This window comes from Pristiophorus japonicus, chromosome 11 (assembly GCF_044704955.1).
Source record: "Pristiophorus japonicus isolate sPriJap1 chromosome 11, sPriJap1.hap1, whole genome shotgun sequence".
Lineage (NCBI taxonomy): Eukaryota > Metazoa > Chordata > Chondrichthyes > Pristiophoridae > Pristiophorus > Pristiophorus japonicus.
The window spans coordinates 57,929,786-57,951,475 of record NC_091987.1 but is presented as its reverse complement, the minus strand read 5'-3'; the positions used below and the strand labels follow the sequence as shown (position 1 = coordinate 57,951,475).

The window sequence follows — 21,690 nt, the reverse complement described above, 5'->3', positions numbered from 1 at the left end:
ATATATTTTATTCAAAAGTTTACAATGTACTTAACTTTAGTGTAATAAAATAATTCTTGTATCAAACTTTACTTTAATGACTCTTTAAGATCACTTAAAAACTTTAAGATCACTTATAAAGTTGTAAATTTACATAACTTACAAAAAACTTTCAATTTGAAAACAGTATCAACAACGACAACAGCAAAGAAAGGCTGCACCCATCTCTCAACCCCATCTCGGTGAATGTGCACTTCTTCATGGGGGGTGGGGGGTCAGGTGTTAATGTGGAGGGCCCGGCTTGGGCCTCTTCAGAGGCTGGTGCGGGGATTGCAGTGGCAGTGGCAGTTGATTCTGTCAACGGTACATGGCCTGGGTGTGTTCCCTTATTGCAGCAGCTAACTCACACATGACCTCCCCGATGGTCTGTGTCATTGCCAGTGTCATCCTTTTCACTCCCTCTGACATTCCCTCCCTCATGGACACTATTCCCTCACTGATGTTCCCGGACATCGTTCCCGGACATCATTCCCATTTCCCGTGCGATTACTGTTAATTCTCCTGACAGTCCCGCTACCTCATCACTCACCCCACTGATGGTGTCCACAAGTGATCGGGTAAGGTCAATGCTCTCCCCACTCAATGCCATGATCTGAACCACATCTGTTGCATCCTGCATCGCAGGAGAGCGTGGTCAATTTCTCCTTACCCTCACCCTGGGTCTGCATCGCGGCACCCCAGTGGGAGGCGCAGGCTGGGACGGTGGGGCCCTGGGTGTTCCATGCTGCGTCCCACCACCACTGGGACCTGCAACCTCGGACACTGGGAAGCCATCAGAACTGAAACCGCTAATCATGGACTGGCTGAAACCAAGGAATGTCACACCAGAACTCATGGAAGGGGCTGCCAACGCCAAGTCCATTAACGAGGCCTCAGTACAACATTGTCCCCTTCATCCATCTCCCTCCCTTCTCCCCGCACCCCCCCCATGTTGGTCTGCAGGGTTAGACTCGTCCGCGTCTGAATCCTCTTCAGGATCTTCACGATTGGCATCAGGTTCTGCAAAATATAACAGAACAGTCAAATGGTTAGCAGCATAGGAGAGGGCAAGATGGGTGGCATGAGTAGGCTCACACATAGCAGGCCAGGCAGCAGGTTGATTTGAAGGGCCATGATGAATTTTCCCTCTCCCTCGCGTGTGGGCCCAGCTTGTGCAGTACTGATTGGTCCTACCTGGAGAAAAACAATCAAAGCAACGACACTCTCTTCCAAGGGTGTCAGTAGGTGCAGATTTGGCAGGACTCCTCCTGTTCGAGTTCTTTCCCTTTTGTTGTGGGACAATTTCTTCTGCAAAGGTGAAAATGCAACTTTTTAAGAGAAGGTATCTTTCTGCTGGGTGGGACATATACAGCTGGTCACATTTACAATTGCAATTTGCATTGAATAAATTAAATTACTTACACTAACTACTTGACCCAGGTCCTGCCATTTCTTTTTACACCAGCTTCCAGATCTCTGGGTGTTCACCACTGCGCAGTAATCTTCTGCAACTTGGTTCTAGCGTTTCTTCATTTCTTTGGGTGGCACGTTTGTGCGACCTCTGCTGGTATCCAGCTCCTGCCATCTGTTCTCAATGACATTAACTAGTATCTCCACGTCGTGCTTCATTCTTGGTGCACGTTGTTGCATTGCTGTATTGACACTCTCAGCACTTTTCCAATGCTCTTAGACACACAGTTCTTATTTTGCATGCAGCAATGATTTTCAGAAATACAGCACTCCTTCTGGCACTTTTGCAGGCATTCAGCACTGATATTAACAGAGCACTGCTTCTTGATTCCAGCAGTTAATTTCATTCCACAGCACTCTTTCTGGCACCAAAACTCAAGCAGCTACGTATCGCTTTAAAAATGGCCGATTGCCAAATTTCAGCGCTACTACGCATGCACGGACATTGCGACCCGACTCCAATGGGCATGTGCAGACGTCCCGGCACTGCTTTCAGCGGAGGACGCTGGCTCCGCCCCCGACTCGACTGGCCACGCTGCGTGACGACCAAGGAGAGGCCGAACAGCGGCCAAAGTGGGGAGCGATTTTTTTCAGCGCACTTATCAACGGAGAAAAGCAGTGCATCGAAAAAAGGAGTGGGCCAACTTTGAGCCCTAGAAGTGCATAGATGAAGTAATCAGCTCTCTGACTATTTGCATATTAGCATAGGATGAGACTTTGGTTGTTTCTAGGGTGAAGTGGAAATACTTGCTCACACAAGCCTGTTCTAATTTAATATCTACTAGGAGAATGTGGTGGGTGTGCAGGGTAGCAGAAATAATTGGTCCAGTGAATAGCATCAGTTCAATACATATATCACTGCAGTTTGTCCTTTCCTTGCTCATTTTTTCTGCAGAGGGTGAGACATTGTACCTCAATGAAAGAACCCACTCATCCTATCTTATAACTCAGAGGAGGACTGAACAATTCACTGAACATGTTGGGACTTGAACCTATGACTTCAGCAGTGCAATCAGAAATTGTTAACCACTGCATGTTTAAGAGAAGCGTTAAAAGACATGCACATACCTGATGAAATGGAATATTTGGAAATTGCTATTGTAGGCATATTGTGCTTTCCTCTGGACAGATCCTCAGGCATGCTGTTACTCACTGGTAGAGAGTCGACACTTTCTGAAGTTTCTGCCTATCAATCAGAATATAACATGTCACTTAATGCAAAATAGTTTTGTTGAAAGATATTTTTTACATCTTTTGATTGTTTTTTTTAAATCACCATGACATTCTTGAACAATCAGAAATGCTACATGCAGACCTCAAAAGATACTTTCAATGCACAGGGCGATGCATGGAACATAAGTCTCTGAACGAGAGAGGGCTCAGTTCCCATGGTAATTCCCAATACCAAATTTAGCATTGGATTCCAGCATTCAGGAAAAAAATTTAACATTTAAAATCAAAACTTCTTTGAGTACAAATATATTGTTTTAAAATTCAAAAGCATCACATGTCGTCTCTTTCTGGCATCCCAGAATTCAGCTATAGACTTGTAATTGAACAGCACCAACTAAATTCTCGAGGAGTACCTCTTACACCATCAAAGTTCATCCAGTGAGTAGTTGAGCTATACGGAACAAGGAGGATTCAAATTGTGCTGAGTTAGCTGATTTCAGCTGGGGTAATGGAACAGCCACAACTGGCCTCAGGATCTATGGGTTAGGGAGAGGGAAATTAGGAGCCTGGATAACAGATTTGGGATCGATTGTGATGACTACATGTGCATAGCTTTTAGACACCCACCATCAAGGCTCACATTTAAAAAAAGCCAGATTTGCATTTATATAGCATCTTTCACAATCTTGGGGCATCCAATGTGCTTTACAGCCAAATAAATAATGTTTGAAATGTAGTGATTTGTAATATAGGAAACGTGGCAGCCAATTTGTGCACAGCAAAGTCCCACATAGAGCACTGTGATAATTACCAGATAATCTGGTTTAATGATGTTGATTTAGGGATAAATATTGACCAGGTCACTGGGGAGATTACCACAGCTCTTCTTTGAAATAGTGGCATGCGATCTTTACGCCCACCAGGAGGGCAGACAGGGCTTTGGTTTAACATCTCATCCTAAAGATGGCACCTCTATCACTGCAGTACTCCCTCACTACTGCACTGGAGTGTCAGCCGAGATATTGTGCTCCTCGAACCCACAATCTTTTAAACCCAGAGACGAGGGTGCTACACTGAGCCACAGTGACATGTCCATACTGGCCACTGCGTGAGGTCGCAGAGGGTGCCTCTCAGCCATGGTACCATTTCCCGGTAGGGTTTTACAGTTTCAAGGGAAAAGGGGAGGGAAGAAAACTAGCCATTTTGATCAGTGTCATTGAAAATATTATTCACACTTTTATTTTCATGTTTATTACTTTGGCATTCACATGGACTGAGAAAGAGAAAATATTACAGTCAAAAAAGAATGTCAGAGGAATAAAAGGCAATTCGACTTGCTCTTTTCAGCCAGGTCCTATTTCATGACTTGATCGGAACATCTTTTATCTTTTTCTAACCATGCAGCTCTATTCCCTCGGGAATCATCAATTAAACCAAGTTCCTTTTGAATCCTCCAAGTCAATCAGCAGTTACTTTACTAGGTGGCACAATATGCCATGTTAATAACTTCTTTCTGCTTCAAGTTGTTAAGAGAAAGGAAAATCTGGGTAGAGTATATTTTCTTCAAATGCAGGGCTCCGATAAGCTTTCTGGTTGTTTCAGCAATAAACTAGGTTGAGACAATATTGCATTTACTGCTCATCTACCAAACATATAATGTAACTATTAAGCCTCTTCGCTTCCAATCAGCATTGGATTTCACATGTGCTGAGTGTACACTTGTGCAATGACAAAATATAACATCCACTGATGTGATAGAGCTGTATGAAAATTTTAATGAGGAATTATTCTGATGTTCAACATGGTTTAATTTAACTTCTGATTGTTCAAAATCTGACATTATCTTGAGAATACAAAGTCGTCAAACTTACCTTCTTCCCATAATCTGATACAATGGTGTGTTTGCTGGGCGCTGGCGAGATTTGTGGTACTGGGGTTGATGTTCTGCTGTGGATAACAAACAGTGAGGACCTGAGATTATCAGCGATAGCTTGCATTGCACTGGGCTCCACAGCAAATGAATTTCATCTGTGGGTGCTGAACAAAACTATGGGCCCAAATTTCCACATGATTCGCGCCTGATTTTTAGGAGCAACTGGTGGAGAACGGACTATTTTAGAAATCGCAATTCTCCACATTTTTTTTTCTGCAGTTCTAGTCAGGTAGAACAGTTCTAGTTTAGAACAGAATTTTTTTCTTCAAAAGGGGGCGTGTCCGGCCACTGACGCCTGATTTGAAAGTTTCCACAGTGAAAATGTACTCCAAACTAAAGTAGAATGGAGCCAGTGAAGATTTTTGTAGAACTGAAAAAACCTGTTCTACACATTAAAAAATCAGGCACAGGTTACAAATTAGGCGTCCAGAACGAGGTGGGGGGAGGAAGGGAACTCATTAAATTCGACAATAAATCCTTATTTATACTTCTACAAATATTATACAAATAAATCCAACCTGAATAAATATTTATAAGCCACGAAAAGATTAAATAAACCATTTTCCTACCTGTGTGAAAGTGCTTCAGCCAGGGAGAATTCTGCAGCCGTTCGTGCCGCTGAGCGGGAGGGGGCGAGAGAGAGAGAGAGGGAGAGAGGGAGAGAGAGGGAGGGAGAGAGAGAGTGGAGGGGGAGAGAGAGAGAGAGAGAGAAAGAGAGAGAGGGAGGGAGAGAGAGTGGGGGAGGGAGGGAGGGAGGGAGAGGGAGGGAGGGAGGGAGAGGGGGAGAGAGAGGGGGAGGGAGAGAGGGGGGGGGAGAGAGGGGGGGGGAAGAGAGAGAGAGGGGGGGAGAGAGAGAGAGGGGGGGAGAGAGAGAGAGAGGGGGGAGAGAGAGAGGGGGGGAGAGAGAGAGGGGGGGGAGAGAGAGAGGGGAGGGGGGGGAGAGAGAGAGAGAGAGGGGAGGGGGAGAGGGAAGGGGGAGAGGGGAGGGGGAGAGGGAGAGGGAGAGGGGGAGGGGGAGGGGGAGGGGGAGGGGGAGGGGGAGGGGGAGGGGGAGGGGGGGAGGGGGAGGGGAGGGGGAGAGGGAGGGGGAGAGGGAGGGAGAGGGGAGGGGGGAGAGGGAGAGAGAGGGAGGGAGAGAGAGAGAGAGAGGGGCGTCGGGTCGGGTAACAGGAGCGCGGGTCGGGTCAGTCGGGGGGGGGGAGCGGGGGTCGGGTCTTGGGTCGGTGCGGGGGGAGCGGGTCTCGGGGCGGGGGGGGAGCGGGTGTCGGGTCGGGTCTGTTCGGCGGGGGGCGGGGGGAGCGAGTGTCGGGTCTGGTCAGGCGGGGAGCAGGAGCTGGCCGTGGGAGGAGCCCCAGTGAGGCCATTGGGCCAGGGCTAGGGGCTGCGTGCTTCGGGCCCCTCCCACACAGTTCGGCGCCTGGAGCTACTGCACTTGCGTGCCGACTGTAGCGCGCACGTGCAGAGGTCCCGGCACTGTTTTCAACGCCGGGACCTGGCTCCGCCCCCCCACAGCTCGTGCTGACTGCGCCAAGGGCAAGAGGACCTGTAAGTAGGTGCAGACTACCGAGGATTTTTTTAGGGCGCCGTTTTAGGCGTGAAAAACGGGCGCCCAGCTCGGAGGGGCGCCCGTTTTTTTTCTTGTGGAAACTTGGGCCCATTGTGTCTAAATCCAGACTTTCAATGTTTTACTTTTGTGGATGAATTTTATGAACATGCACTTGTGGCGCAGAGCTTCACTTGCTGGAAGTGCACATTTTATATCCTTTAAATTCATGGGAGTACAACTGGAATTTTGGTGGGTGAGGCTCTACACCAGTGGCAGGATTAAAAATTAAAAATTGGCTGCCACCTGCACGGTCTAAACATTTAAAATCTAACTGTTGGTCGAGGAGCTCTGTGTATGTGTAAGATTACATTGCAGTGACCTCACCTGGGCACTGTAACCTGGATAGCCCCTGGCTAAAACCAAAACTGCAGCTCAAACTGGTAGCTGCTGTGTAAATGACCCTCATGCGAACATTTCAAGCTGGCTATCTAGCATTTAAGTACAGATGATGGAGGCTATTCAGGCTAGTTCATTCTTCCATAGAAACGCTAGGTTCCCTCACCACAATATCCAACTCATTCTTGAATAAGTCCAGAATTTTTGCCTGCCTAGGAAACCATTCCAGGTATTATTCCATGTGAAGAAGTGCTTCCTTGAATTATTCCTGAATGGAATGTGCCTTTTACTAATTTGTCCACTTATCCTGCAGAGATGGTTTCATTTAGTATTCAGGTTAATATTTTCTATTCCACTCAGTATTTTAAATACTTCTCTCATTCCACTTTTTCAGGCTGAAGAATGCAAGTTTTTCAAACTTTTTCCCATAACTTAGTTCTCTGACACTACAACCCATTTGTTTTACATTAGTAACTGGCAAAATAGTGGACACTAGGATTCAGCTGTGTTGCTCTTCTCTGTGCCACTTCCAGGGCTTGGATGTTTTCCTTGTGCTTTGGTGACTAAAATTGACTGCAGTACTCACGGTACAACCTGACCAGAGCATTAGACAGCTTCAGAATCACAGCCTCAGACTGTAAAGGTTTATTCAGTGATCCTGCACTCCCAGCAAGTCAGAGAATCATTGCTACAGTACAGTGTTGTAATCTATCTTTGACCTGCACTCCCATCTAGGGAGTCTGTGAGCTGCAGTGCAGGATCCTTGAGCTTTCTCCACACTACTGATTCAGCATAGAACTCAACATTTTGTTTGTTTTGTGAATTGCTGCTGTGCAATGACAGAACATGGTCAGTGCCGAGTCTATTCTCGGTTCCAAACCTTTCCCCTCAACAAAATGTTAACTAAGTTTGCCCCACAGTTTTTTCCAATGTGCAAGACCTTTCACTCATCTGTATTGAATTTCCCCGACAATGGTTCTGCCCACTTGCAAATATTGTCGAGGTTCTTCTGTAACTCAATGACTGCTTCAAATTCCACCACCCCTAACCTTGTTTAGTATAATCAGCAAATTTGACCAAGTTACATTGGGCCAGAATTTACTGGAGCAGGGCATTTCATAGTGAGCCCCACAAGTTGGATTTTTTTCCTCACCATTCAGTTCGAAAAATTTTCACGCCGCAAATTGCTGGAAGTACAAATTGATAATGTGGTCAGCGGGGCATCTGGGGTCTTGGTGAGCAATGGGACCTAGTCTTATCTCCTTAACGAATTAGATTTATGGATTTGAGAAAGAGAGCAAACGGCGAAGAAAGAAATAGGGTGAATTAGAGTGAAATTAGATACATAACATAGAAACATAGAAAATATGTGCCGGAGTAGGCCATTCGACCCTTTGAGCCTGCACCGCCATTCAATAAGATCATGGCTAATCATTCACCTCAGTACCCCTTTCCTGCTTTCTCTCCATACCCCTTGATCTCTTTAGCCATAAGGGCCATATCTAACTCCCTCTTCAATATATCCAATGAACTGGCATCAACAACTCTCTGCGGTAGGGAATTCCACAGTTAACAACTCTCTGAGTGAAGAAGTTTCTCCTCATCTCAGTCCTAAATGGCCTACCCCTTATCCTAAGACTGCATCCCCTGGTTCTGGACTTTCCCATCATCGAGAACATTCTTCCTGCATCTAACCTGTCCAGTCCCATCAGAATTTTATATGTTTCTATGAGATCCCCTCTCATTCTTCTAAACGCCAGTGAATACAGGCCCAGCCAATTCAGTCTCTCCTCATATGTCAGCCCTGCCATCCCGGGAATCAGTCTGGTAAACCTTCGCTGCACTCCCTCAATAGCAAGAATTTCCTTCTTCAGATTAGGAGACAAAACTGAACACAATATTCCAGGTGGGGCTTCACCAAAGCCCTGTACAATTGCAGTAAGACCTCCCTACTCCTATACTCAAATGCCCTAGCTATGAAGGCCAACATGCCATTTGCCTTCTTTACCGCCTGCTGTACCTGCATGCCAACCTTCAATGACTTATGTACCATGACACCCATGTCTTGTTGCACCTCCCCTTTTCCTAATCTGCCGCCATTCAGATAATATTCTGCCTTCATGTTTTTGCCACCAAAGTGGATAACCTCACATTTATCCACATTATACGCATCTGCCATGCATTTGCCCACTCACCTAACCTGTCCAAGTCACCCTGCAGCCTCTTAGCATCCTCCTCACAGCTCACACCGCCACCCTGCTCAGTGTCATCTGCGAACTTGGAGATATTACACTCAATTCCTTCATCTAAATCATTAATGTATATTGTATATAGCTGGGGTCCCAGCACTGACCCCTGCGGCACCCCACTAATCACTGCCTGCCATTCTGTAAAGGACCCATTTATCCCGACTCTCTGCCAACCACTTGTCTAGCCACGTCAATACATTACCCCCAATACCATGTGCTTTAATTTTTCACATCAATCTCTTGTGTGGGACCTTGTCAAAAGCCTTTTGAAAGTCCAAATACACCACATTCACTGGTTCTCCCTTATCCACTCTACTAGTTACATCCTCAAAAAATTCTAGAAGATTTGTCAAGCATGATTTCCCTTTCATAAATCCATGCTGACTTGGACTGATCTTGTCACTGCTTTCCAAATGCGCTGCTATTTCATCTTTAATAATTGATTCCAACATTTTCCCCACTACTGATGTCAGGCTAACTGGTCTATAATTACCCGTTTTCTCTCTCCCTCCTTTTTCTTTTTAAAGTGGTGTTACATTAGCTACCCTCCAATCCATAGGAACTGATCCAGAGTCAACAGACTGTTGGAAAATGTTCACCAATGCATCCACTATTTCTAGGGCCACTTTCTTAAGTACTCTGGGATGCAGACTATCAGGCCCTGGGGATTTGTCGGCCTTCAATCCCATCAATTTCCCTAACAAAATTTCCTGACTAATAAGGATTTCCTTCAGTTCCTCCTTCTCGCTAGACCCTCAGTCCCCTAGTATTTCCGGAAGGTTATTTGTGTCTTCCTTTGTGAAGACAGAACCAAAGTATTTGTTCAATTGGTCTGCCATTTCTTTGTTCCCCATTATAAATTCACCTGATTCTGACTGCAAGGGACCTATGTTTGTCTTCACTAATCTTTTTCTCTTCACATATCTATAGAAGTTTTTGCAGTCAGTTTTTATGATCCCAGCAAGCTTCCTCTCATACTCTATTTCCCCCCTCCTAATTAAACCCTTTGTCCTCCTCTGTTGAATTCTAAATTTCTCCCAGTCCTCAGGTTTACTGCTTTTTCTGGCCAATTAATGTGCCTCTTCCTGGGATTTAACACTATCCTTAATTTCCCTTGTTAGTCACAGTTGAGCCACCTTCCCCATTTTATTTTTTACTCCAGACAGGGATGTACAATTGTTGAAGTTCATCCATGTGATCTTTAAAAGTTTGCCATTGCCTATCCATCATCAACCCTTGAAGTATCATTCGCCAGTCTATTCTAGCTAATTCACGTCTCATACCATTGAAGTTACCTTTCCTTAAGTTTAGGACCCTAGTCTCTGAATTAACTGTGTCACTCTCCATCTTAATAAAGAATTCTGCCACTTTATGGTCACTCTTCCTCAAGGAGACTCGCACAACAAGATTGCTAATTAGTCCTTTCTCATTACACATCACCCAGCCCTCTAGTTGGTTCCTCGACATATTGGTCAAGAAAACCATCCCTAATACACTCCAGGAAATCCTCCTCCACCATACTGCTACCAGTTTGGTTAGCCCAATCTATATGTAGATTAAAGTCGCACATGATAACTGCTGTACCTTGCACACATCCCTAATTTCTTGTTTGATGCTGTCCCCAACCTCACTACTACTGTTTGGTGGTCTGTACACAACTCCCACTAGCATTTTCTGCCCTTTCGTATCCCGCAACTCTACCCATACAGATTTCACATCATCCACGCTAATGTCCTTCCTTACTATTGTGTTAATTTCCTTTTTAACCAGCAACGCAACCCCACCTCCTTTTTCTTTCTGTCTATCCTTCCTAAATGTTGAATACCCCTGGATGTTGAGTTCCCAGCCTTGGTCATCCTGGAGCCATGTCTCCGTAATCCCAATTATATCATATTCGTTAATAGCTGCCTGTGCAGTTAATTCATCCACCTTATTATGAATACTCCTCGCATTGAGGCACAGAGCCTTCAGGCTTGTCTTTTTAACACACTTTGACTCTTTAGACTTTTGCTGTAATGTGGCCCTTTTTGATTTTTGCCTTGGGTTTCTCTGCCCTCCACTTTTACTTTTCTTCTTTCTATCTTTTGCTTCTGCCCCCATTTTACTTCCCTCGGTCTCCCTGCATAGGTTCCCACCCCCCCTGCCATATTAGTTTAACCCCTCCCCAACAGCACTAGCAAACATTCCCCAGAGGACACTGGTTCCCAGTCCTGCCCAGGTGCAGACCATCCAGTTTGTACTGATCCCACCTCCCCCAGAACCGGTTCCAGTGCCCCAGGAATTTGAATACCTCCCTGCTGCACCACTCCTCAAGCTACGTATTCATCTTGGCTATCCTGCAACTCCTACTCTGACTAGCATGTGGCACTGGTAGCAATCATGAGATTACTACCTTTGAGGTCCTACTTTTTAAATTTAACTCCTCGCTCCCTAATTTCAGCTTGTAGGTCCTCATCCCATTTTTTACCTATCTTGTTGATACCGAAATGCACCCTGACAACTAGCTGTTCACTCTCCCCCTCCAAAATGTCCTGCAGCTGCTCCGAGACATCCTTGATGCTTGCACCAGGGAGGCAACATATCATCCTGGAGTCTCAATTGCGGCCACAGAAATGCCTATCTATTTCCCTTACAATAGAATCCCCTACCACTATAGCTCTTCCATTCTTTTTCCTGCCCTCAAGTGCAGCAGAGCCACCCATGGTGCCATGAACTTGGCTGCTGCTGCCCTCCCCTGATGAGTCATCCTCCCCAACAGCACCCAAGGCGGTGTATCGGTTTTGGAGGAGGATGACCACAGGGAACCCCTGCACTACCTTCCTTCCACTGCTCTGCCTGATGGTCATCCATTCCTTATCTGCGTGAGTAACCTTTACCTGCGATGTAACCAACTCGCTAAACGTGCTATTCACGACATCCTCAGCATCGCGAATGCTCCAGAGTGAATCCATGCAAGAAATGAAGAGAAGAAAAAAATGACTAGATTAAGAGTGAGAGAAAAGGAGAGACAGACATAAAGGAAAAGTGAGATTGTTTTAAAATTTAAAAGAATCTCTTGGAACAATTTACTCCCTGCAGCAATGAGACTCCACAGTTTCGATAGATCCCGTTCTAGGACTCCGAGGTTGTGTCTCATTACAGGAGCATAAATCTGGTCATTAAAAGAAACCTTTAGTCATGAAATACCAGCCCTAACTTTCTGTGGTGAGTTTAATTTGTATTTACGGTGCAAATCCAGCAATTTCTTGAAATTCATGGGGAGATTTTGGAATTAAGGTAATTTATGTAGATAAACAGTATGGGGTGCAGAAGCAATTGTTGGAGCATTCCACTTAGTATAATTCTCAAACCCGACATCATTGCCTGAACATGCCTGCTTCCTCGCTTTCAGCCGATTTCTTCTCCCAAGTTTTATCTAAAATAGCTGTGTCTACATAATCACTCCGCTTCTTAAGTAATTAATTGGTTGGGAAGCATTTTGAAGTGTTCCGAGGATGTGAGATGTAATTTAAATGCAAATTATTTATTTATTGTCGTCAGCTTGTGCAGCAGTCTTTCTTATATCACAGACTTCAGAGTCTAGCTTTTACATCACTGAGCTTTCCAACATCATCTTGGGATGCAATTTTTTCAGAAAAGACAACATCTACCCCTTCTGAGTCTGTGTTGGCTGCCAGTTATGTTATTTTTGTATAAGTATAATTTTGTTCCAATAATCAATTCCATTATTTTTCCAGTTGCTAATGTAAAATGAATGGGTTGTAGTTAACTAGGTTTGTTTTATCATCTTTCTTGAAAATAGGTACCACGTTAGCACATTTCCAATTCAGTGGGACCTGCTCTGTAACCAGTGGCTCCACAAGATGACTATCAGCGCTTTGTAGATTTAATCCCAAGACTCATTTAGCATGCTCAGGTTCTGTCCTTGTGAATTTCTTGATACGAGTCTTTTAAGTCAGTCGAGAACCACCATGCAAGTGATATCAAGATCATTAAGTTTAGTTGTAGAATCCCTTATGATGGGTGATATATAGCTGGATAGGCAAAAATGGAACCAAGTGAGGGCAGTTGCATAGTGCTGGCCAATGGAGGAGAGGAATTGGCAAAGAATGGTGTGGTTGACCATGTCAAAGGCTGCAGAGAAGTTGAAGGATAATGCACCACGACTTTGGTTAGGGATATATTGTGTTCCAAACACAGATGAGGCTGCACACAGGGAGGTTAAAGTAACAGTGACCTCAGTCTTTAATAAGACACTCCAGAATGAGGAACAGGCCTTGGGGGCCGGCTTATATACAGTGCTCCCAAGGGATGCTGGGATCCCTTGGGACTTCAGGGGATGAGCTCCCTGGTGGCGGAACATGGGAGTGCATGCTTTAGATATACAAGTATGTGCAACAATATTAATATGGACATTGCATAACTAAGTTGAACACCTAATTATCATAGCTCCACTGCCCCATTAAAATAAACAGCAAGATGAAGCTTGCTTAATTAATGCTACTGTGATTGTCACAGCCACTTAGACCACTACAGAATGATGCTGGTAGGCTCAGTATGTTTGGTGCAATCACAGGAATTGTAGTTTACTGTTTAAATTAAGAATTAATTGTTTTGCCCTCATGTGATGCTTCATTAGTATTCAGTGGTGTAGTTTGACTGTGTCTAAAGTTACTGGTGCAAAGTAACAGACATTCTATATCTGGTGGGAGCAGATTGCCGGTTCGAGCCGGAAACTACCATACAAATGTTACTTTTTTTGTCATTCGAATCGATCATTGTTCCATCTAATGAACTAACCGGAGAGATATAAAAAGCTTAAGGTGAATTTGTGCTTGTTTCTGCCCATCAGTTCAACCTACAAATATCTATTTTAAACATTTCCGGGCCCAAGTAGCAACACATCGCAATGGGCTTTTACTTTGGTCATTGACAGCTCCTCTGCTGATTCGCTACTATGCTCGCTGTGGCATGTTCTGGTTATTTTTACAGCAAATTTGCCAATGGAAGATTGGGGATCACAATGGTCTAATTTGTGTTGCAATATGGCCTTTGCAGTAAATTTTTAACATTATAAAAATGTATCTTTCAAAAAGATGATAATTTACTTTTTGCTCCTACCTCCAATTATCAAACATTTTCCTTCAGTCATCAGGATGGGAGTGTCTAAATCACAGGCTTCATTACATCTTTTGTTGGTTTTGCTCTATTTAGCCAAGAGGCTTCCTTAGAATAAATCTGGTCTTGTTAGTTCTTCCAGAAGCAGATTCATATCAAAGTTACACCCAATGAAATTAACAATTAGCCATGCTTAGATCTGCAGTGCCCTTGGCCCAAGATGTTGCTGCTTCAATGATCTTACTGAACTAGCCTACCCAGCACAGTGTGGAAGCAGTCTCTTCACATGGACTGCAGCAATTTAAACACAAGGCCCTCCATCACCTTCTCAGGGCAACTAAGAATGGGCAATAAATGTGGCTTTGACAACATTGCCTACATCCCGAGAACAATCATAAAAAATATAGGCAGAAGTGGTGTTAGAGAAAGTACTGAACCACATAGATTAAGAAACATAGAAACATAGAAAATAGGTGCAGGAGTAAGCCATTCGGCCCTTCGAGCCTGCACCGCCATTCATGGCTGAACATGCAACTTCAGTACCCCATTCCTGCTTTCTAGCCATACCCCTTGATCCCCCTAGTAGTAAGGAGTACATCTAACTCCTTTTTGAATATATTTAGTGAATTGGCCTCAACAACTTTCTGTGGTAGAGAATTCCACAGGTTCACCACTCTCTGGGTGAAGAAGTTTCTCCTCATCTCGGTCCTAAATGGCTTACCCCTTATCCTTAGACTGTGTCCCCTTGTTCTGGACTTCCCCAACATTGGGAACATTCTTCCTGCATCTAACCTGTCTAAACCCGTCAGTATTTCAAACGTTTCTATGAGATCCCCTCTCATTCTTCTGAACTCCAGTGAATACAAGCCCAGTTGATCCAGTTTTTCTTGATATGTCAGTCGTGCCATCCCGGGAATCAGTCTGATGAACCTTCGCTGCACTCCCTCAATAGCAAGAATGTCCTTCCTCAAGTTAGGCGACCAAAACTGTACACAGTACTCCAGGTATGGCCTCACCAAGGCCCTGTACAACTGTAGCAAGACCTCCCCTGCCCCTGTACTCAAATCCCCTCGCTATGAGGGCCAACATGCCATTTGCTTTCTTAACCGCCTGCTGTACCTGCATGCCAACCTTCAATGACTGATGTACCATGACACCCAGGTCTCGTTGCACCTCCCCTTTTCCTAATCTGTCACCATTCAGATAATAGTCTGTCTCTGTTTTTATCACCAAAGTGGATAACCTCACATTTATCCACATTATACTTCATCTGCCATGCATTTGCCCACTCACCTAACCTATCCAAGTCACTCTGCAGCCTCATAGCATCCTCCTCGCAGCTCACACTGCCACCCAACTTAGTGTCATCCGCAAATTTGAAGATACTACATTTAATCCTCTCGTCTAAATCATTAATGTACAATGTAAACAGCTGGGGCCCCAGCACAGAACCTTGCGGTACCCCACTAGTCACTGCCTGCCATTCTGAAAAGTACCCATTTACTCCTACTCTTTGCTTTCTGTCTGCCAACCAGTTCTCAATCCACGTCAGTACCCTGCCCCCAATCCCATGTGCTTTAACTTTGCACATTAATCTCTTGCGTGGGACCTTGTCGAAAGCCTTCTGAAAGTCCAAATACACCACATCAACTGGTTCCCCCTTGTCCACTCTACTGGAAACATCCTCAAAAAATTCCAGAAGATTTGTCAAGCATGATTTCCCTTTCACAAATCCATGCTGACTTGGACCTATCATGTCACCTCTTTCCAAATGCGCTGCTATGACATCCTTAATAATTGATTCCATCATTTTACCCACTACCGATGTCAGGCTGACCGGTCTATAATTCCCTGTTTTCTCTCTCCTTCCTTTTTTACAAAGTGGGGTTACATTGGCTACACTCCATAGGAACTGATCCAGAGTCTATGGAATGTTGCAAAATGACTGTCAATGCATCCGCTATTTCCAAGGCCACCTCCTTAAGTACTCTGGGATGCAGACCATCAGGCCCTGGGGATTTATCGGCCTTCAATCCCATCAATTTCCCCAACACAATTTCCCGACTAATAAGGATTTCCCTCAGTTCCTCCTTCTTACTAGACCCTCTGACCCCTTTTATATCCGGAAGGTTGTTTGTGTCCTCCTTAGTGAATACCGAACCAAAGTACTTGTTCAATTGGTCTGCCATTTCTTTGTTCCCAGTTATGACTTCCCCTGATTCTGACTGCAGGGGACCTACGTTTGTCTTTACTAACCTTTTTCTCTTTACATATCTATAGAAGCTTTTGCAGTCCATTTTAATGTTCCCTGCAAGCTTCCTCTTGTACTCTATTTTCCCTGCCCTAATCAAACCCTTTGTCCTCCTCTGCTGAGTTCGAAATTTCTCCCAGTTCCCGGGTTTGCTGCTATTTCTGGCCAACTTCCTTGGCTTTAATACTATCCCTGATTTCCCTTGATAGCCACGGTTGAGCCACCTTCCCTTTTTTTATTTTTACGCCAGACAGTGATGTAGAATTGTTGTAGTTCATCCATGCGGTCTCTAAATGTCTGCCATTGCCCATCCACTGTCAACCCCTTAAGTATAATTCGCCAATCTATCCTAGCCAATTCATGCCTCATACCTTCAAAGTTACCCTTCTTTAAGTACTGGACCATGGTCTCTGAATTAACTGTTTCATTCTCCATGCTAATGTAGAATTCCACCATATTATGGTCACTCTTCCCCAAGGGGCCTCGCAAAAAGAGATTGCTAATTAATCCTCTCTAATTACACAACACCCAGTCTAAGATGGCCTCCCCTCTAGTCGGTTCCTCAACATATTGGTCTAGAAAACCATCCCTTATGCACTCCAGGAGATCCTCCTCCACCGTATTGCTTCCAGTTTGGTTAGCCCAATCTATATGCATATTAAAGTCACCCATGATAACTGCTGTACCTTTCTTGCATGCACCCCTAATTTCCTGTTTGATGCCCTCCCCAACATTACTACTACTGTTTGGAGGTCTGTACACAACTCCCACTAGCGTTTTCTGCCCTTTGGTATTCCGTAGCTCCATCCATACCGATTCCACATCATCCAAGCTAATGTCTTTCCTTACAATTGCATTAATTTCCTCTTTAACCAGCAACGCCACCCCGCCTCCTTTTCCTTTCTGTCTATCCTTCCTAAATGTTGAATACCCTTGGATGTCGAGTTCCCAGCCTTGGTCACCCTGGAGCCATGTCTCCGTGATGCCAACCACATCGTATCCGTTAACTGCTATCTGCACAGTTAATTCGTCCACCTTATTCCAAATACTCCTCACATTGAGACACAGAGCCTTCAGGCTTGCCTTTTTAAACACACTTTGATCCTTTAGAATTTTGCTGCAAAGTGGCCCTTTTTGTTTTTTGCCTTGGGTTTCTCTGCCCTCCACTTTTACTCATCTCCTTTCTGTCTTTTGCTTCTGTCTCCATTTTGTTTCCCTCTGTCTCCCTGCATTGGTTCCCATTCCCCTGCCATATTAGTTTAACTCCTCCCCAACAACACTTGCAAACACTCCTCCTCGGACATTGGTTCCGGTCCGGTGCAGACCGTCCGGTTTGTACTGGTCCCACCTCCCCCAGAACCAGTTCCAATGCCCCAGGAATTTGAATCCCTCCCTGCTGCACCACTGCTCAAGCCACGTATTCATCTGAGCTATCCTGCGATTCCAATCTGACTAGCACGTGGCACTGGTAGCAATCCCGAGATTACTACTTTTGAGGTCCTACTTTTTAATTTAGCTCCTAGCTCATTAAATTCGTCTCGTAGGACCTCATCCCATTTTTTTTACCTATATCGTTGGTACCAATGTGCACCACGACAACTGGCTGTTCACCCTCCCTTTTCAGAATGTCCTGCACCCGCTCCGAGACATCCTTGACCCTTGCACCAGGGAGGCAACATACCATCCTGGAGTCTCAGTTGCAGCCACAGAAATGCCTATCTATTCCCCTTACAATTGAATCCCCTATCATTATCGCTCTCCCACTCTTTTTCCTGCCCTCCTGTGCAGCAGAGCCAGCCACGGTTCCATGAACTTGGTTGCTGCTGCCCTCCCCTGATGAGTCATCCCCCTCAACAGTACCCAAAGTGGTGTCTCTGATTTATTTCAAAGTCTGTGCTGAGTTAGCTGTTCTTAGACAGGCTATAGTAGGAGATGTTGCAGTTGGCTACTGTAGTGTCCTCGGCTAGGGATGAGGAAAAGATCATTCAGTGTTCATGGTCCTGATTGCTATCCAGTGACCATGCTTAAAAATGCAGATGTATAGATGCCAGGTAAGCATGGGATCAAGCTCTGTTTTAATGCTCCTTCTGTTGAAGAATAATCACTGTCTGGGCTTGCATATGAAGTACAGTAGCTTGTGTTACATAGTGAAAGACTGCCAGAACCCCAGCACAGGGACACAACTTCAGGATAGGTGGACAACATTTTGGGGCGGAGGGGGGGTGGGGCAGGAAACATGTATTCCATTCTGTTTTTGTGTAAAATTAAGCAATGCTAATAAAATATTTTTTTGTTTGTCATTTTTTTACTTCTCATTCAATCATTACGTTGTTTGGTTACATGACATGGCTTGTGCAATGTGAGTATTTTTCTGGCCAGTGTGGAATAATAAAATGCCATGAAAGATTAAAAGTCTTCCATGAAATATGGTACTGCGCCTGATTTACAAATTCCTATTTAAAATTTTTGTGGACAGGAAGTCTAGAACTGATGTTAGCAACCTGGTTGAAGCCTCAGAAGCACTAGTTCAGTCCTTATCACAGGACTACACAGATCGGATAAGCGAGCTTAGTGTTAAAATAAATTCTCGGCCACAATCAAAGCATGGATCACCCTTGAATTCAAGGTAATCCAACAAAATAATTCCTGGATTTTAAAATGAAGTCATTAACTATTGGTGGTTGAGTCGTTGTGAGCCAAGAGATGATGGCTTTAAAGCACTCAAGCGGATGTTATGTTTCATCACTGCACTTTTTAAGTTCAATTGATAATGCCAGCACTATTCCATATTTATTATGCTGCATGGAATTAGTGCTGTATGCACAGATTTTATTTCAATTTGAGGCACGCATTAAAATGGTCATTTTTAACTGTGCCTGCCCAGCAGAAACCATTGTGGCTTTCCTACCAGGCCAACCTAATGGGAAGAGGATTTGGGGCCAGAAGAGGCCCAAAAATGTTTGTGGTTTTACTTGTTAATTTTCCTTGTGGGGCCAGGGGGAGCACGACTGCTTTTCTAGACCTCACAGGAAAAGTTCAGAGATTTCCCCCGCCCTGAGCTTCTCCCCACCTGGTGGTAAGGTCTTTCGGAAGCTACTCCCAGCAACTTACCCAAGTGCTGGGCACAGTTCTTTTAGTCCCCAATGGTCACCTTATCCTATCCAGAGAACATGGAGCTAAACTCTGGGAGTCTTTGATAGAGGTAGTGTTGTGTTGTGCAGAGGAGATGGACTGTGTGGTGAATATTGGGGTCACTGATGTATTCATAAGAACCAACATCAGCTGATTCCCTTGCAGTCTCTGGTGGTTAAAGTTGACCTGTACACGGAGTATAAGATATTCCTCAGAATTATATTATGAATTAGCACCATTGTATAGTTACAGGTAAAAGCCTGAATTTTGCAGTGATGAAACGGTCAGCGTTTGCCATCAATACCTCTCTGAAACTGACGGTAACTTCAGGATTTAGCCCACGCGCAGATAAATGCGGAAATCCTGAAGCAGTCAATCACTGCTCCACCACAGGCTGCATCGTGGACCCCTCCCCTATTCCCCCCCCCCCCCCACTCCTCCCTCCTGTTCCCCCATTTCCACTAAACTGTTGACCACCCAACTTCACTTTCATTTCTAACTGACATTGCCTGAGGAGATGGTGCCATTTGCAGTGTCACCTTTTCCTTTCAAAACCACTTTCATCACCTCTCTCCTCATAAAACCCTCCCTCGGCCCCTCTGTCCTTGCAAACTACTGCTCTATTTCCAAACTCATTTTCCTTCAAAAGTCTGAATATGTTGTTGTCTCCCAGATCATTGCACATCTGTTCTGTAACTGTTAAAATCCCTCCTAATCAAGCTTATAATTTTCCCACAGCACGAAAGCATCCTGTTGTGTATCTGTAAAGCATGCACTTCCATGTTCCGCCACCAGGGAGCTCATCCCCTGAAGTCCCAAGAGATCCCAGCATCCCTTGGGTGCGCTGTATATAAGCCGGCCCCCAAGGCCTGTTCCTCACTCTGGAGTGTCTTATTAAAGACTGAGATCACTGTTACTTTAACCTCCCTGTGTGCAGCCTCATCTGTGTTAGGAACACAATATATCCCTAACCAAAGTCGTGGTGCATTATTCTTCAACTTCTCTGCAGCCTTTGACATGGTCAACCACACCATTCTTTGCCAATTCCTCTCCTCCATTGGCCAGCACTATGCAACTGCCCTCACTTGCTGCATTAGCTGATTTCAATTGAGGTAGCAGTGCGGCACAGCAGTCTGGCTTTACTCTCCCTGTGCTAAGGAGTGGAACAATCTGCCATTGTCCGCTGCTCCTGATTGCTATCCAGTGATTCCTGCTGGAAAATTACATGTGGGTGGTCTCGTAAGCCACCAACACCCACTTTCTAGGCTCACACATGAAAACGAGGTATGGAATGATGGGCAGCAATCAAGCAGCCTTATCCCAGCATTGTTCAGCACCTTCTGGAAAGGAAGAGAGTTCAGGCCAACAGTAGCTATACCGTTGGACAGAATATTAATCAAGAAATAGGCGGAGCTTGTAACAATGGTAATGCAATAAATGTGTGGGACTTTAATCTTCTTATAGACTGGACAAATCAAATTGGTAAAGGTAGTCTGGAGGACGAGTTCATGGAATGCATTCGGGACAGTTTCCTAGAACAATACATCATGGAACCAACCAGCAAACAGGCTATTTTAGATCTTGTATTGTGTAATGAGACAGGGTTAATTAGCAATCTCATAGTAAAAGATCCTCTGGGACAGAGTGATGATAATATGATAGAATTTCACATTACATTTGAGTGTGACTTGTCCAAATCCAAAACTAGAATCTTAAACTTAAATAAAGCCAATTACATAGGTATGAAGGGCGACTTGGCTAAGGTAGGTTGGCAAAATAGATTAAAAGGTGTGACAGTAGATAAACAGTGGCCAGCATTTAAAGAAATATTTCATAATTCTCAACAAAAATGTATTCCATTGAGAAACAAAAACTCCACAGAAAAAGTGATCCATCCGTGGCTAACTAAAAAAGTTAAGGATAGCATTAGATTGAAAGCAGAAGCTTATAATGTTGCCAAGAATAGTAGTAAGCCTGAGGATTGGGAGAGTTTCAGAAAGCAGCAAAGGGTGACCAAAAAATTGATAAAAAGAGAAAAAGTAGACTATGAGAGAAAACTAGCAAGAAATATAAAAACAGATTGTAAGAGTTTTTAACAAGTATGTAAAAAGAAAGAGTAACAAAAGTAACATTGCTCCCTTAGAGACTGAGACAGGAGAAATTATTATGGGAAATAAGGAAATGGCAGAGACGTTAAACAAATATTTTGTATCTGTCTTCACAGTAGAAGACACAAACAGCATACCTAAAATGGTGGGGAACCAAGGATCTAATGAGGGTGAGGGAACTTAATGTAATTAATATAAGTAGAGAAAAAGTACTAGAGAAACTAATGGACTAAAAACCAACCAATCCTCTGGACCTGATGGCCTATATCCTAGGGTTTTAAACGAGGTGGCTGCAG

The 21,690-nt window shown here is 44.4% G+C and overlaps 1 protein-coding gene across 9 annotated transcripts in view; it reads right to left on the bottom strand.

The window, feature by feature from the left end:
- sytl5 (synaptotagmin-like 5) overlaps positions 1-21,690 on the bottom strand; it is a 322,939-nt gene that overhangs the window by 41,869 nt on the left and 259,380 nt on the right. For 7 of the 9 annotated variants that reach the window (XM_070893405.1, XM_070893414.1, XM_070893412.1 and 4 more), the window contains 2 exons: positions 4,533-4,608; positions 2,557-2,674 (listed from right to left, as the gene is read on the bottom strand). In XM_070893405.1, coding sequence (XP_070749506.1) covers positions 2,557-2,674; positions 4,533-4,608 — 194 coding nt within the window. The remainder of the gene's footprint in view (positions 1-2,556; positions 2,675-4,532; positions 4,609-21,690) is intronic. The other 2 variants (XM_070893411.1, XM_070893413.1) reach the window with 1 other exon arrangement.